Source organism: Cottoperca gobio, chromosome 16, assembly GCF_900634415.1.
Source record: "Cottoperca gobio chromosome 16, fCotGob3.1, whole genome shotgun sequence".
Classification (NCBI taxonomy): domain Eukaryota; kingdom Metazoa; phylum Chordata; class Actinopteri; order Perciformes; family Bovichtidae; genus Cottoperca; species Cottoperca gobio.
Genome location: NC_041370.1, coordinates 7762193 through 7774265, shown reverse-complemented (window position 1 = coordinate 7774265; position 12073 = coordinate 7762193). Strand labels below are relative to the sequence as shown.

General features: G+C 40.0%; 1 protein-coding gene across 1 annotated transcript in view; it reads left to right on the top strand.

Moving 5' to 3' along the window:
* rftn1b (raftlin, lipid raft linker 1b) overlaps window positions 1-10511 on the top strand; it is a 90070-nt gene extending 79559 nt beyond the window's left edge. Inside the window, exons 8-10 of the mRNA XM_029451785.1 lie at window positions 456-559; window positions 4693-4768; window positions 5544-10511. Of these exons, the coding sequence (XP_029307645.1) occupies window positions 456-559; window positions 4693-4768; window positions 5544-6212 (849 nt within the window). The 3' untranslated portion in view covers window positions 6213-10511. The remainder of the gene's footprint in view (window positions 1-455; window positions 560-4692; window positions 4769-5543) is intronic.
* Window positions 10512-12073: the final 1562 nt, after the last annotated feature.

The following is a 12073-nucleotide window of genomic DNA, read 5'->3' as shown; positions in this document are numbered from 1 at the left end:
TGAGCAGTTTCACATGAGCGGTCTATTTGCTCAAGGACTTACTGTGCTGACAAATGCCTGTCATTAATAGAGATGGCTGCCGTGTAGACTCATGGCAACCAGGGAGTTTCGGCAGCAGTTGATTTATGTCTCAGTTTTTAATCTTTCCTGTGTACATTGCTTTAGAAAATAACATCTCCGTCTGCATGCATTCGTTGTATTAAATCCATCATATTTGAGAGGGAAAGTCTTTTTTTTTAACTGAGATTCGAAGCGATGCTGACAGCGCTTGATTGCATCTCATATCTTGATGCATCACAGCTATAATCAGAGTAGCGAATGCACTCTGCCACATAATATGCATGCATACTGTCCGTTGTGCTGCATACGCGGTGTTTGAAGGATGGTATCATGTGCAGGTTTAAGGTTGTTTGGGTTGATTGCTGCTTGTAATGGACATCTTGTTATCTCCACAGGGTTTGCAGGTGAAGGCAGATTATGTTCCTCTGCTACAGTCCCTGGCAACATATGGGTGGAGGCTCACATGTGTGCTGCCAACTCCTGTAATCAAGACTAACAGGTAATGACACTCATCTGACTATCAAAAGGGACATTTGGTAATCTATGACCTCTAACGACCCCTGTTGGCAACCAGTAGGAACTCCCAAAGTAAAAAAAAGGGGGTGAATATGTGTATGTACTTTGTATTTTATATTTGTAAGTAATTCAGATTACTTTATTAAAAAGATAATTGTAAATAGGATTTTAAAATAATGCAAATAACATAGAAAATACAAATTAATGACGTGAAATTAACGTTTTACTTACTGTAGGCCTACAGCACTTAAATGTCCTTGATTATGTTCAAGCTCTGCTCCTGTATCATTTAAAAACCCAAAAGTGCATTGTCACCAAGCCTGTAACAAGACAGTATTCTTAGTTTATAACCTGAACAGCTCTGCGTCCCTGCAGTGTTTGAAAAGAATACACATATTTTAGAGTTTTTGTTTTCCTGTAAATAAAAATGGAGATGGAAAACGTCCCTACTGCCATCTTTTAGTCTTGTTACTTGTTAAGAAATGTGAAGCTGAAAACTGCATTTTAGGAGGCACTACCGACTTTATATGCCACAGTATTCCTGTGAAAACTGTAAAAGATGTAACACACACACACACCTTATCTGTTCACGTTATTGTTCAAAGAAATATGATGGCTTTTAGAAGAAATTGACCTAAATCTGTACCAATTTAGGCTGAGCTTTTAGCCGAGCGTCAGCAGCAGCTGTGAAAGTTTAAAAGCAGCAGTTCTGACTGTTGGTGGAAAATCTCTTCGCTTCAAATCTAATGGTTCCTCAGTTAAGCCTGTGCTGACTCATCACTCATGGCTGCTAAATGAGTGTACATCCGCTTATGGTCAAAGGCCTCGCATGTTCTTCAGGCACCCGGAAGAGCTTCACTTCAAGACACAATTTATTCTTCAACATGCTAATAATGTACCGCACCAGTCAAATATGTCACTCCAGTATGGTCAGGTCTCTTCCATCCACCCTTAGAGACCGCTCATACTGTAAGTGTTTAATACAATAGGATACAAAGAAATGACGATATGGTCAGAGGCGTTCACAATGTAGCCGAGCAGAGCTGTGTCGCTTTAAATGCAGTCAGATAATTGTTATTGTTTCACGTGAGGTTGAAGACATCCGTTGACCTTTGCAATCTTTACTTGAAGCAAATGTGAAACTTTGAAAACAGATTAAATCATAGTAATCGCAAAACAGAAAAAGAGGAGTTTACATACACAAGAGTTAAACCATAGTGTAAAGTAACAAGGAAACTGTCTGTAGCTGTCAAATGAGTTACGCTGTGTCTCGTGCTCGGAAGAATAAATGTATCACAGGACAAAGATCAACGTTAAATCCCCAAATGAAGTACACAATTAACACCTAATTAATCTAGAGTTCATAAAGTAAAAGTAAAAACTGAAATATAAGTAACAGTTAGCCCAATAGTAATTTAACAGTTACTAAGAATGTTGTATTAGCAACATGTCAGCCTCAGACAGCTAACGGCTAGCTTAGTTAGCAGTAAACAACTAAAACTACTAAATTCTACAAAACAAATCAACAGAAAGCCGAAGTAAAAGTATTTATGAATACTTCATAAAGCGCATTTGGTGAGTAGATAAAAAGATATCAGTCAATATTTGCAGATTTAACAAAATGGTGGGTAAACTATGGGTGTGATTGTAAATAGTCACTGCAAACTGGAACATTCGTAAAATTGGAGCGCTGTTGAAATATTGTTTGATTATTCAAAAGCAACACACTCTTGGAGCCAAGCGCAGTGAATGTGTGAAAGATACTTGTTTGCCTTACTATTTATTTAAAAAATTAGCTAGCTAAGATAACTAGATTACATTTTAACTCCCTCCTAACGTAAACTATAGCCTATTGTTTCAGTCTATATAGTTGTGTCAAACTGATGAAGTGTACATGCAGTGTTTCCATCAGCACACTGACCAATTGTTTGCTCGGCTCCCACCTCAGTTGGTCATGTTTGCTGCTCTTTCACAGCATAGCTGATTAATTACCTTTCTATTTTCATCCTTTGTTTTTTTTGTTTTTTACTTCCCCTCCCTCTTTCCTCTCTTTCAAAATGCCACAGCACAACAGCACAACATTGCTAATTAATCAGAGTCGGCCTAGATACAGTACAAGATGGCGTTCATTTCTGTCCCTGCCTTGAAAACATTTTGCGTGTCGAAATAATGGTTGATGATCTCAGATTTCAGATTAGCAAAACTCATTACACTTGTTTTTGTGCCGTTGTTTTGACTCCTCCATTTTTGAATAGCAAATTTGCAAATGTACGCTTTTTGTAGTCTGAGGGTTTGCAAAAGGGCACTTCATCTGGAGGGGTCGGATAAGTGTCGGTGATCTCAGCTGCGTCTGAAATTAATGCTAACTGGTGCTCAGCGGCTTCTATACACAACATTAATTCATGTAGTTGTCTCAGAGCATGCATTCCTGTTTGCCACATTCAATTAATGTAGATGGTAATTACATTCTAGAGCCATTAACTACAGTAAATGTGAATTTCTCTACATTAACTGAAGAACAAGAGAACATACAACAAAGAAACAACAAGGTTCAGACAAATTAGTTCATTATTGCAGGTATCTACATATGCTGGAGACTAAATAATTATCAACACATACAGTATGCAGTCTTAATCTTAGTCTCTCTGGAAGAAAGATTTGCATTTTTGAGCGCAGCATTTGGTTTGTCGGGGTTTTTCTTTTTAAAATCAAGTGGCAGTTTGCAGCAGAGCAGTGCAGTAGGCTTTTTCCCTAAAGATGGAGCGGCCGACAGGTACATTCACCCATAAATAGACACAGGTCATTGCTGTTCTATATGGCTTCAAGTTATAATAGTGCAGCTGAAACTGGCAGCCAAGAGTAGGTTCAGTAAAGGCCTGTAATTTTCTAAGACATCCACTCCTCTCCAGCTTAATGGGCTGAGGCTTTTGCTTGGAACTCCGGTTAGCTTTCAGCTTTAATTCACCAGGAAGCCGTCCAGCATTCTTGACAGCCTCGAAAATAGCTTATGGATAAATGGTGGAAGGAAGAAGGTAATGGAAAAAAAGAAGTTGTGGTGGGCTTTGGATGGTTTAGATAGTAAGCCTTCTGCTAGAGGAGTCTCAAGTCCATTTGATGTTGAGAAAGGGAAGATTTGTAGCAGGCTTTTAGGGTTCTGCAGCTATCATAAACCTGCCATCTTTCCTCATGTGCAGGGTTGAGCTGGAAGCTTAACTTTAGACAGCTCCTAACCTTTTTGTGTGTATTTGTGTGCATGTGTGTGTGTGTGTGTGTGTGTGTGTGTGTGTGTGTGTGTGTGTGTGCGTGTGTGTGTGTTATTGAACTTGTGTCAGATAACAGAATAAGACAACATATCTCATTTTAAAGCCATGTCCAATAATAGCCAAAGATAAAAAGAAGGAATAAAGCAGGAAAAACAATAGAACTGTCAAAAATCACTGGAGGTAAAAGCAGAGAGGTAAAAGTATGACAAAGATGAGCAGACGAAAGAGTAGGAGCATAAGCGTGAGAGACGGGAAGCCCACTCAGAAATGAATCTGCATTTCTAGCCACAATTAATCTGTCAGCGTGACTACTTGTGCAGATTATCCTCCTCAGAACACAGTGACAAGTTCATGGGATGGAGGATTATGTTTAGGGAATTGAGGAAAAGAGAAGAAATACATGTTCTAAGAAGTTGCACACAGACATTCAGGCGAACTTCTAAATATGTCTCAGTGTATGGGCCACAAATATGAGCCAATCCTTAAACTTCCAGATAAGAGCATGAATCAGGAGCAGTCGCCAGCAATCATTTGACTATCTTGTTGGAAGGTCAGAGGGAGTGTGTCAAGCTGTGTTTTCCCAGGAACTCAAATTATATTTATCTTGGAGTTCTGCAGCAATTTTTCAACTAAATGAATTAATGAATTATGAAGAATCTGTAAGTGTTTGTAACATTGTTTCTAAAAAAGTGGGAAAAGCTCATTTCCATCTCCCATTATCTTCTTATGTTTAATCATGTTTTAATAAATAAGAGGTTTTTGTTTGAAGAAATAACATTTTGTGTTGAATTGTAAACTTTTACAGCTGATATCTTATCGATTTTCCTTTTCTCTCTCTGTCCTCATCTTTCAGTGATGGAAGTCTGTCCACCAAACAGATTGTTTTCCTGCAGAGACCCGTCTTGGGCCGAAAGAGGAGGGAATCCAAGGTACACGACCTCACATTCCTCTCTGTATTTCTTGGCTAATGGAGATGTGGGGTCTCCCACCGGTCTTTCTGTCACCTGCTCACCATACATCCAAGGCCAACATCACCATTTGCCACCTCCTATTCCACAGCTGTTTTTGTTCAAAGTAGCCAAACGCACACACAGCGCTGGACAAATGTGAACCCACTCCTCTCTGTTTGACATATGGGGAAGTCCTCAGCAACAGCGGATGTGTTGTTTGGAGAAGTAGTGTTGGTAATACTTTCTTGCCGACCCTGAATAGTGACGATAACCTCTAAAGCTAACCTTTGTCCGCGGTGGAATGAATCCATGTTGACGCTTTCTGTGACCGGAATTTAAACTGCCATCACAACAACAAATGTAATAGGCCTTAAGACTCAGGGAATTGCTAGCGTTAACAATATTTCCTTGGCCATTTCTTTGCAGTCTATCTCAGTACTCTATATCCATGCAGTCTGTTGAACCCTGCAGAAGTTGTTAAACTAATTGAGGACATATTGCATTAAATCTTTGCCTGTTTGTTTGGTCTGACTGCAGGCCTGGAGGCCACCAATAACACCCCTCGAAATGGCCTTAATTTCCTTCCCGGCATCAATGAGACTCATTTGAATTAGCTTGTTGTCCCAGTGCAATATTAGATCCACTGTGATCCATTCTTAATTAAGTCTGTGCGCACTGCTTTGTGCCCAAAAGCATATTTAAAGAGTTACAAGTCATTCCACTAACATGCTAATATAAACTTTGACTGTTTCAGAAATTGATCTTCAAGCCCCGAAGCAAGTCCAACAAGAACTGCATCAAAGACACAGCAAAGAACAAGAAGAAGAAGAAAACAAAAACTGAGAAGGATGCAGAGGATCCTAAGATACTTGATGAGAGAGAAAATGTTGAGAAAGACGAAAACAAGAGTAGGGATGAAAGGGTGAATGCAACAGATGCCGAGGCAGCAAGAGAAAGTGAGACATCGAAAGAAAGGGGGGTAAGTGGTGAGGAAGATAAAATGACTGATGATGGGATTAAAATCAGCATAGAGACTGTTGAAAAGAAAGATGGAGGAGCAGAGACGGAAGACAAAAGAGCAGAAACCAGCACAGAAGAAGAGGGAAAAGAAAAGATAGCACTGGATGAAGAGGAATCAAAAGAGAAGGGAGAGCCTTTAGAAAACGGAGAGGTCCAGGAAGTGACCGAAATCGTTGCGACTGTCGAAACACAGAGCGAGACCAAAGAAAAGGAGGACGAGGGCGTAGCAGAAGTTGTGATCGAAAATGGGGTGGAGACGGATGAGGAAAAAGACGAGGGCGAAGAGATCGCCATCAAGCGCAAGACAGAAGAACCAGCAGGCATGGAGGTCATCGCCAAGGAAATCGTGGTGGATTCACACGCCACGCCGCCTAATCAAAGCTCAGAGGAGACTCAAGAGTAGCCCCAAGTAGTCCAAGTCAAGGTTTTTCCCCATCCTACCTCTCAAATTCTGCATCTTAAGAACTGTTCACAGTGTTGTCCCTGTTCCCAATTAAAGGTGCTTCGATCCCCATCGCTGCATCATTGTCCAAACCTAACATTTCATAGACAATTCCCCCGCAACCTGCTATAGTGTAGCTACAGAGCAATTTCATGTAACTGCAGACATCAGCTCTACTGTATTTCCACACATACTGAATGTAGATATCCAAAACAGGAGATGTTGGTGCAGTTTAGTCAATGTGGAGGTTCGACAGGGGGGTTGAATATCTAGAATGATGTCATGATTAGTTTCAGTCTGGGTGTGTTTTCCTGCTACTTAAGAAGAACAGTTTAAAGGCCTGTTCACACCAGCATTTTAAACAGCAACATTTATTTCCTTTCAATGGAAAGTTTAGTGAGTTCGTTTGTCGGGGAGAAATAAATCTGCGGGAATTTCTCACAAATTTGACACAACGTTGACCAATAGCCGTATTCACAGTGTTAAACTTTGAGGTAAACATAGACCCCAAACAAAGCTAAGCTAGCGTGTTAGCAGTTAGCTCAACAGATACAGTCGTTTACCAACTAGCCCTACGAATTATCCCTATGTCACCGAGCCTGTAGAACCACACATTTCACAAAGGTGTGGTGGATAAATTCAGCTGTGCAACTTTCTGGTGTGACCGGGGCTTTAAAAAGGAGTGAGGAAAGTTACATAATTCTTATTGCAATGTAACGCAGAGTTTGACGCCAACCTGTCTAGTAAGGGTCAGTTAGATGAACTGAAAGAACAGCAGTGATTGTGGATCGAGGAAACTTCTCTGGCATCAAAGCATAAGGCCTAAATGTTGTACCCAGATATAGCACCTGTTACAAGAGGTACTTGTACTGAGCGGCTCTTTTCAATGTGTGAAGCTGAGAAACGACAATATAAGGGCAGGTATGCTCAGAAAAGCTTCTTTACGTGACCACATACTGCACAACCATTTCCTGTTCCTTCGTTCTGTGCGCCATAGTAAGGTGTAAAGTGAAGGGAACTTGTAGGAGAACGCTGGTAGAGGTGATGGGAAAGGCGTTTGTTGCGACAGGCAATCCAAAGTAGGGTGAAGAGATAATTGTTTACGCTGAGCTCAAAGCCGTCAAGTGCTTCAAAGAGAGCCGATAATCACTCTTTGGTGTGGTGTGCTAAGCTCACCTTGCATACAGAATGTTCCATATTCAAATCCGAGTCAGATAAGGATGTGAAATTCAGCTGAATGTTTGCAGCTCGGGGACAGAACTCATATTCAGATGCACCTCGTTAGCTTTCACATACAGGAGTGAGGATTTATTTCTGTGCAAAGTTGCATTTTTAATTACATTTCCAGCCATTGGCCACAAACAAAAGCTCTTGTCAGTGGGGAGACAAGGTTAAGCTGTTTGGTCAGGACGGAGCCTAGCCTTGTTGTTTACTGAGACCAAAACTGAAGATTAAGAGAGAGAAATTGAGACAGACGTTAAGAGCTAAATAGAAAGACCACAGAGCATAAGAGAGTCAAATAAAAGAAAAGAATAGCCTCATCTAAAGTAACTGCCGTTTGCGTTCTACATTCCCCCGTTGAGATTTCCTTCATTATTTTACCCCCAGCTCTTTAAGCACCTCTTTCCAGACATAATTTCTGACAATAACCAAGTCATAATGTGCTGTTTCATGGCATCGTGTAGCTTTCTATTTTAAAAAGGGGATGGGGGGATGTGAAAAGGAGAGAGGAAGGTGGCGACGTTCACAGTGTCGAGCTCTCATTAGCTCACTAATGGATTTAGTCAGTGGGGTATCTGTCAGGAATCATGAATTTATAATGGAGGTCACTTATTGGGGGATGTATTGACAGCAAAAACACCTCAACATGTCAAGAAAATAGCCTTCAGATTAACGGTGATGTCATAGGGAATCGTTTGCACTGAGTAGGAAAAGTTTGTGTTAACAAATGTTACATTTATCAAAGAAATGACACTTAAACTACCTGCTGTCCTGCTTCACACAGACTATATTTGTCATAATTTGCATCTTTTGTTTCATGAGAATAGATGATACTTTGTTCAAGAAAAACGTCTCCCTTTTTGGAGATAAAACTCTTCAATTACAGACAAGTAAGATCGATTATGCTGAATAAGTGCTCTCCTTAATTAATCAAAAAAACCCGCCGCTGAGATTCTTTTCAATGTAAAATGGCAAGTGACTTTGTGTAGAGTAGAATATGAAAACTGTGACCAGCTTAGCCTTATTACTATCATGTAAATGCCCCACAATCTGCTTTTTAGAAATGTATTTTAGAGGCACAATTGTGATTTAAGTGTTATATGTTTGTTATAGTCAAACGGGAAAGATTTGCTCCAGTCAGTGTTGGTATTTTGAAGCAGCTGTTCCCTGTTTTATTACTGGAATTCAGAGTGAGGGGACAAACAATTTGAAGTGTTTGTCTATATGAAGGTAATATGTTTTGGAGTTATTTTTAAGAGTTTTTATTTTCATTGTGAATGTTATGTTTTTGAGTCAAGAGATTTTATTGTAGGCTTTGTGTTGCCTATGCTGTTCCGCTACAGCTTGCTAAAATGTATTTCTGACTGACGCTTGGAGCTACCTCCCGAGGGCTGCTGTTGGTTTTTAACCGAGGGGTCGCCGTGTGCGTGACCCACAGAAACATATGCTCCTTGTCCTCTCGCCCTCCACTATGACGGAGTCCAGACCCGCGAGCTTTATCGCTAATAACAGACAAAGTCAAGGGTCATATTTGAGCCAGAATGGATTTTCCACAGCTGTAAAGAGGAGTTTGCACGAGCAAATGACAAATAACCACTCTGATAATACTGAATGAAGATATGAAGTCATATCATAATATTCTCTATATTTTTCAAACTTAATTCTCTCGACTGCTTTTAGCTTTCGGCTGTTTGAGCTTTATTAAGCACTTATTGTATTCAAGAAACATATTTAATGCTCCCTCTTGCATCAGAGCTGCTGGGAAGCAAAACAAAGACTCAGCTGTCACTTTCACACGTTTGTCACAATGTGACAAATATGAATTACGAAAGGTAATACCAAAAGCCGCCTTTTGATAGCTGTCAAGATCATTATGAATATCGGTATTTGAGAAATATCCCCACTGAATTCTGGTCAACTTATTTTGTCAGATTTAATCAATTTCTTCAATTTCCCCAGCGTCGAAATAAACATTTGAACTGTCATCTGTCTGTTTACGAATATGAATTTGTTTCAGTATTCCTGCGTTTCTCCTTTTTTTTCTTATCGTAAAACTGTGACATTTATTCCCCTTTGGCATCCTGTGAAAACAGACGGATCGTATTCCACTTTATCTAGAAGAGCAGAGTTTGGAAAATCAGTTAAGCGGCGAGGTGAGCTCATGTGACATGACCGTGTTTTTCACTCCTACTACATTCCTGTTGGACTTCCACAAACAAGGATGATCGTAACCTTGACAAAAGTTACAACCGGCCCTGTATCCGCCTGTCCTACCTGAGGCCGCGGCCTTCAGGGCCCCATCTCTCCCTGATAAGGGCTGATTGGTGGCAGTGCAGTCTAACCTCTGACATGAGTACACTCCAGGGACTGTGGGTAATTGTGATCTTTTCTTTCTTTTTTTTGTCTGTTTAAAAGAAAAACACAGACAGGGAGAGAAAAGCGAGGCAGGATCTCACACTTCATCAGTTAAATGATGCTGAACCATGTTAACTTAGCCGTCCGTGAAAAGAAGGAGACCTTTGACTAATGTTAGACTTAAATATACATTTGAAGCTCTCTGCCCATTTGTGTAAAAAAAAAAAAAAAAAAAAGATAATATACAGTTTCCTGTCTTCTTTCAGCATAACTGTCTGTGTGCCTGGCGCTGGTGCGATCGTTCTTGGTGACGCTGTCAAGAAAAATAAAACGTAATAGTTAATTTCCTGTGTGCTACTATGATTTAAAATGGGCAGAGTAGAAATGACAGAACATGATACAATAGGATGCCGTCATTGTTTTCCTGTGTTGTCACTTTAGCTTGCTCACAGCCTCTGGAAAATGTATTCTTAGGTTTTTGTCTCTGATGTTTTTTTATCACCTCGGCTGCCATCTTGTATGTTGAGCATCTTTGATCATGTGCTGTTGTCACTTGCGTAGCAGTGTTTGCTATCAAGGAAGAAAAAGTATTCTTTATCTTTGCTATCCTGAGTATGTCCACATTCCTATTGTTCATGACATCTGTACAATTTGTATATTATAAAATGATTTATATTTAATGTGTACATGTGTCTTTGCTTCTTTTGTGTCAAAGGGAATACAGCCTCTGTGTGTCGAGGCAGCTGCCATTAAAGGTTACTTAGGTGCTCCAGTGCAAAGCTGTTTCAGGAATTATAGGTTAGCTCCAGATTTGTCACATTAGCTCAATAATGTTGTTTCATTTTTCACGTGAGATGAGAAAAAGGTATACAGATGTATACCTCCTGCAGTTATCGGTGGAGTTAAATCCATTTAAATTGAGTCCAAGTGTGAGATTGAGTCAATATCAAAGCCCATTTAATACTGTTTATACTGCTGTCTTAACATTCTTCATAATGAGATAGAACTGTGATATTACTTCCATCATGTATGTATGACATGTATGATATTTCCCAACACATTTAGAAGAAAAACTAAACCACTAAAGAGAGGTTGCTTTGATGCTACATAGCAAAAAAACACTTGTATGTGACATTAAGAATGTATTATCGACCATAAGGCTGCGAGATACTCACAATACAGAGACAAAAAACATCTCAAGACTGAGCAGACTCGAGTACACCTTTACCTAAAACCTTGAGAATCCGCAGAATCAAGAAACCTCGGTTTCATTAACCAGAAAAAAGCGAGTTATTAGACACGTTCTGCTCTAGTTCCACACAAGGACAGTTCATGCTGCCCTTGGAGAAATACTGAAAGTAACTGAAAGATGAAATGACAACTTCAGTCTACTGAACACAGTGAAAATACAAAATAAGCAACATGAGAAAACTCATTTTTCTTTTTAAATCAGCTCCTTCTGGTTATTACCTTCATTACTGCGGGAACCTTAGAATAGATCACGTTTATTGTTATTACACCAAAACAGCACAACAATACCATTTATCTTGCCCTTACATCAAAACAATGCAATTCAGCCCCAAAACTGTCCCTCATGCGTCAATATTTCACATAAAAACCGAGGCCGGCAGCCATGATAATAACCCTACGGTGTTTTATGAACAGAATTGTATTTACAGTTGAGTCAACACAGCTGCTGTGATCTATAAGTCATGAGCTGGGAGCCCAGGGGAGCTTAATGTCATTAAGAGCTTGCATTTCAACAGCATTGCTCTTGAGGTAGATTGGGGACCGCTGGCGAGTCGCTAAGCTGGTCGGACACACATTGAGCCTGTTGTTTGAATATTAGACATATGACCCGGGGTATTACATCCTTAAGGTTCCACGCTAGGACCCAGAGGTGATGCTACACAACAATTTGCTGAGGTTGCAGCGTGTTTTGAATCATGAAGTTCCTTTTGAGAGTCAAGGAAATGTTGTTTTCATAATTGTAGTATGGGATGCCAAAACAGCATTCAGGCCGGGTTTGATGTTGATTCAATGCAGGTTTTAGGCCTTTGTGCCCAGAGGGCCTCTGTGTGGTTCACTAAGAGGGGGGGCTGCACCAGGTGTTCAATGTTGAATTGATTGATCCAGAATTCATTACACACATAAAATCAATCTTATATGTTTGTATTGCATGTGTGCTTTCATAAAAGTCATTTTGTTCTGGTGAGATGTGGGTTAAAGTTCCCTTTTACGCAGCA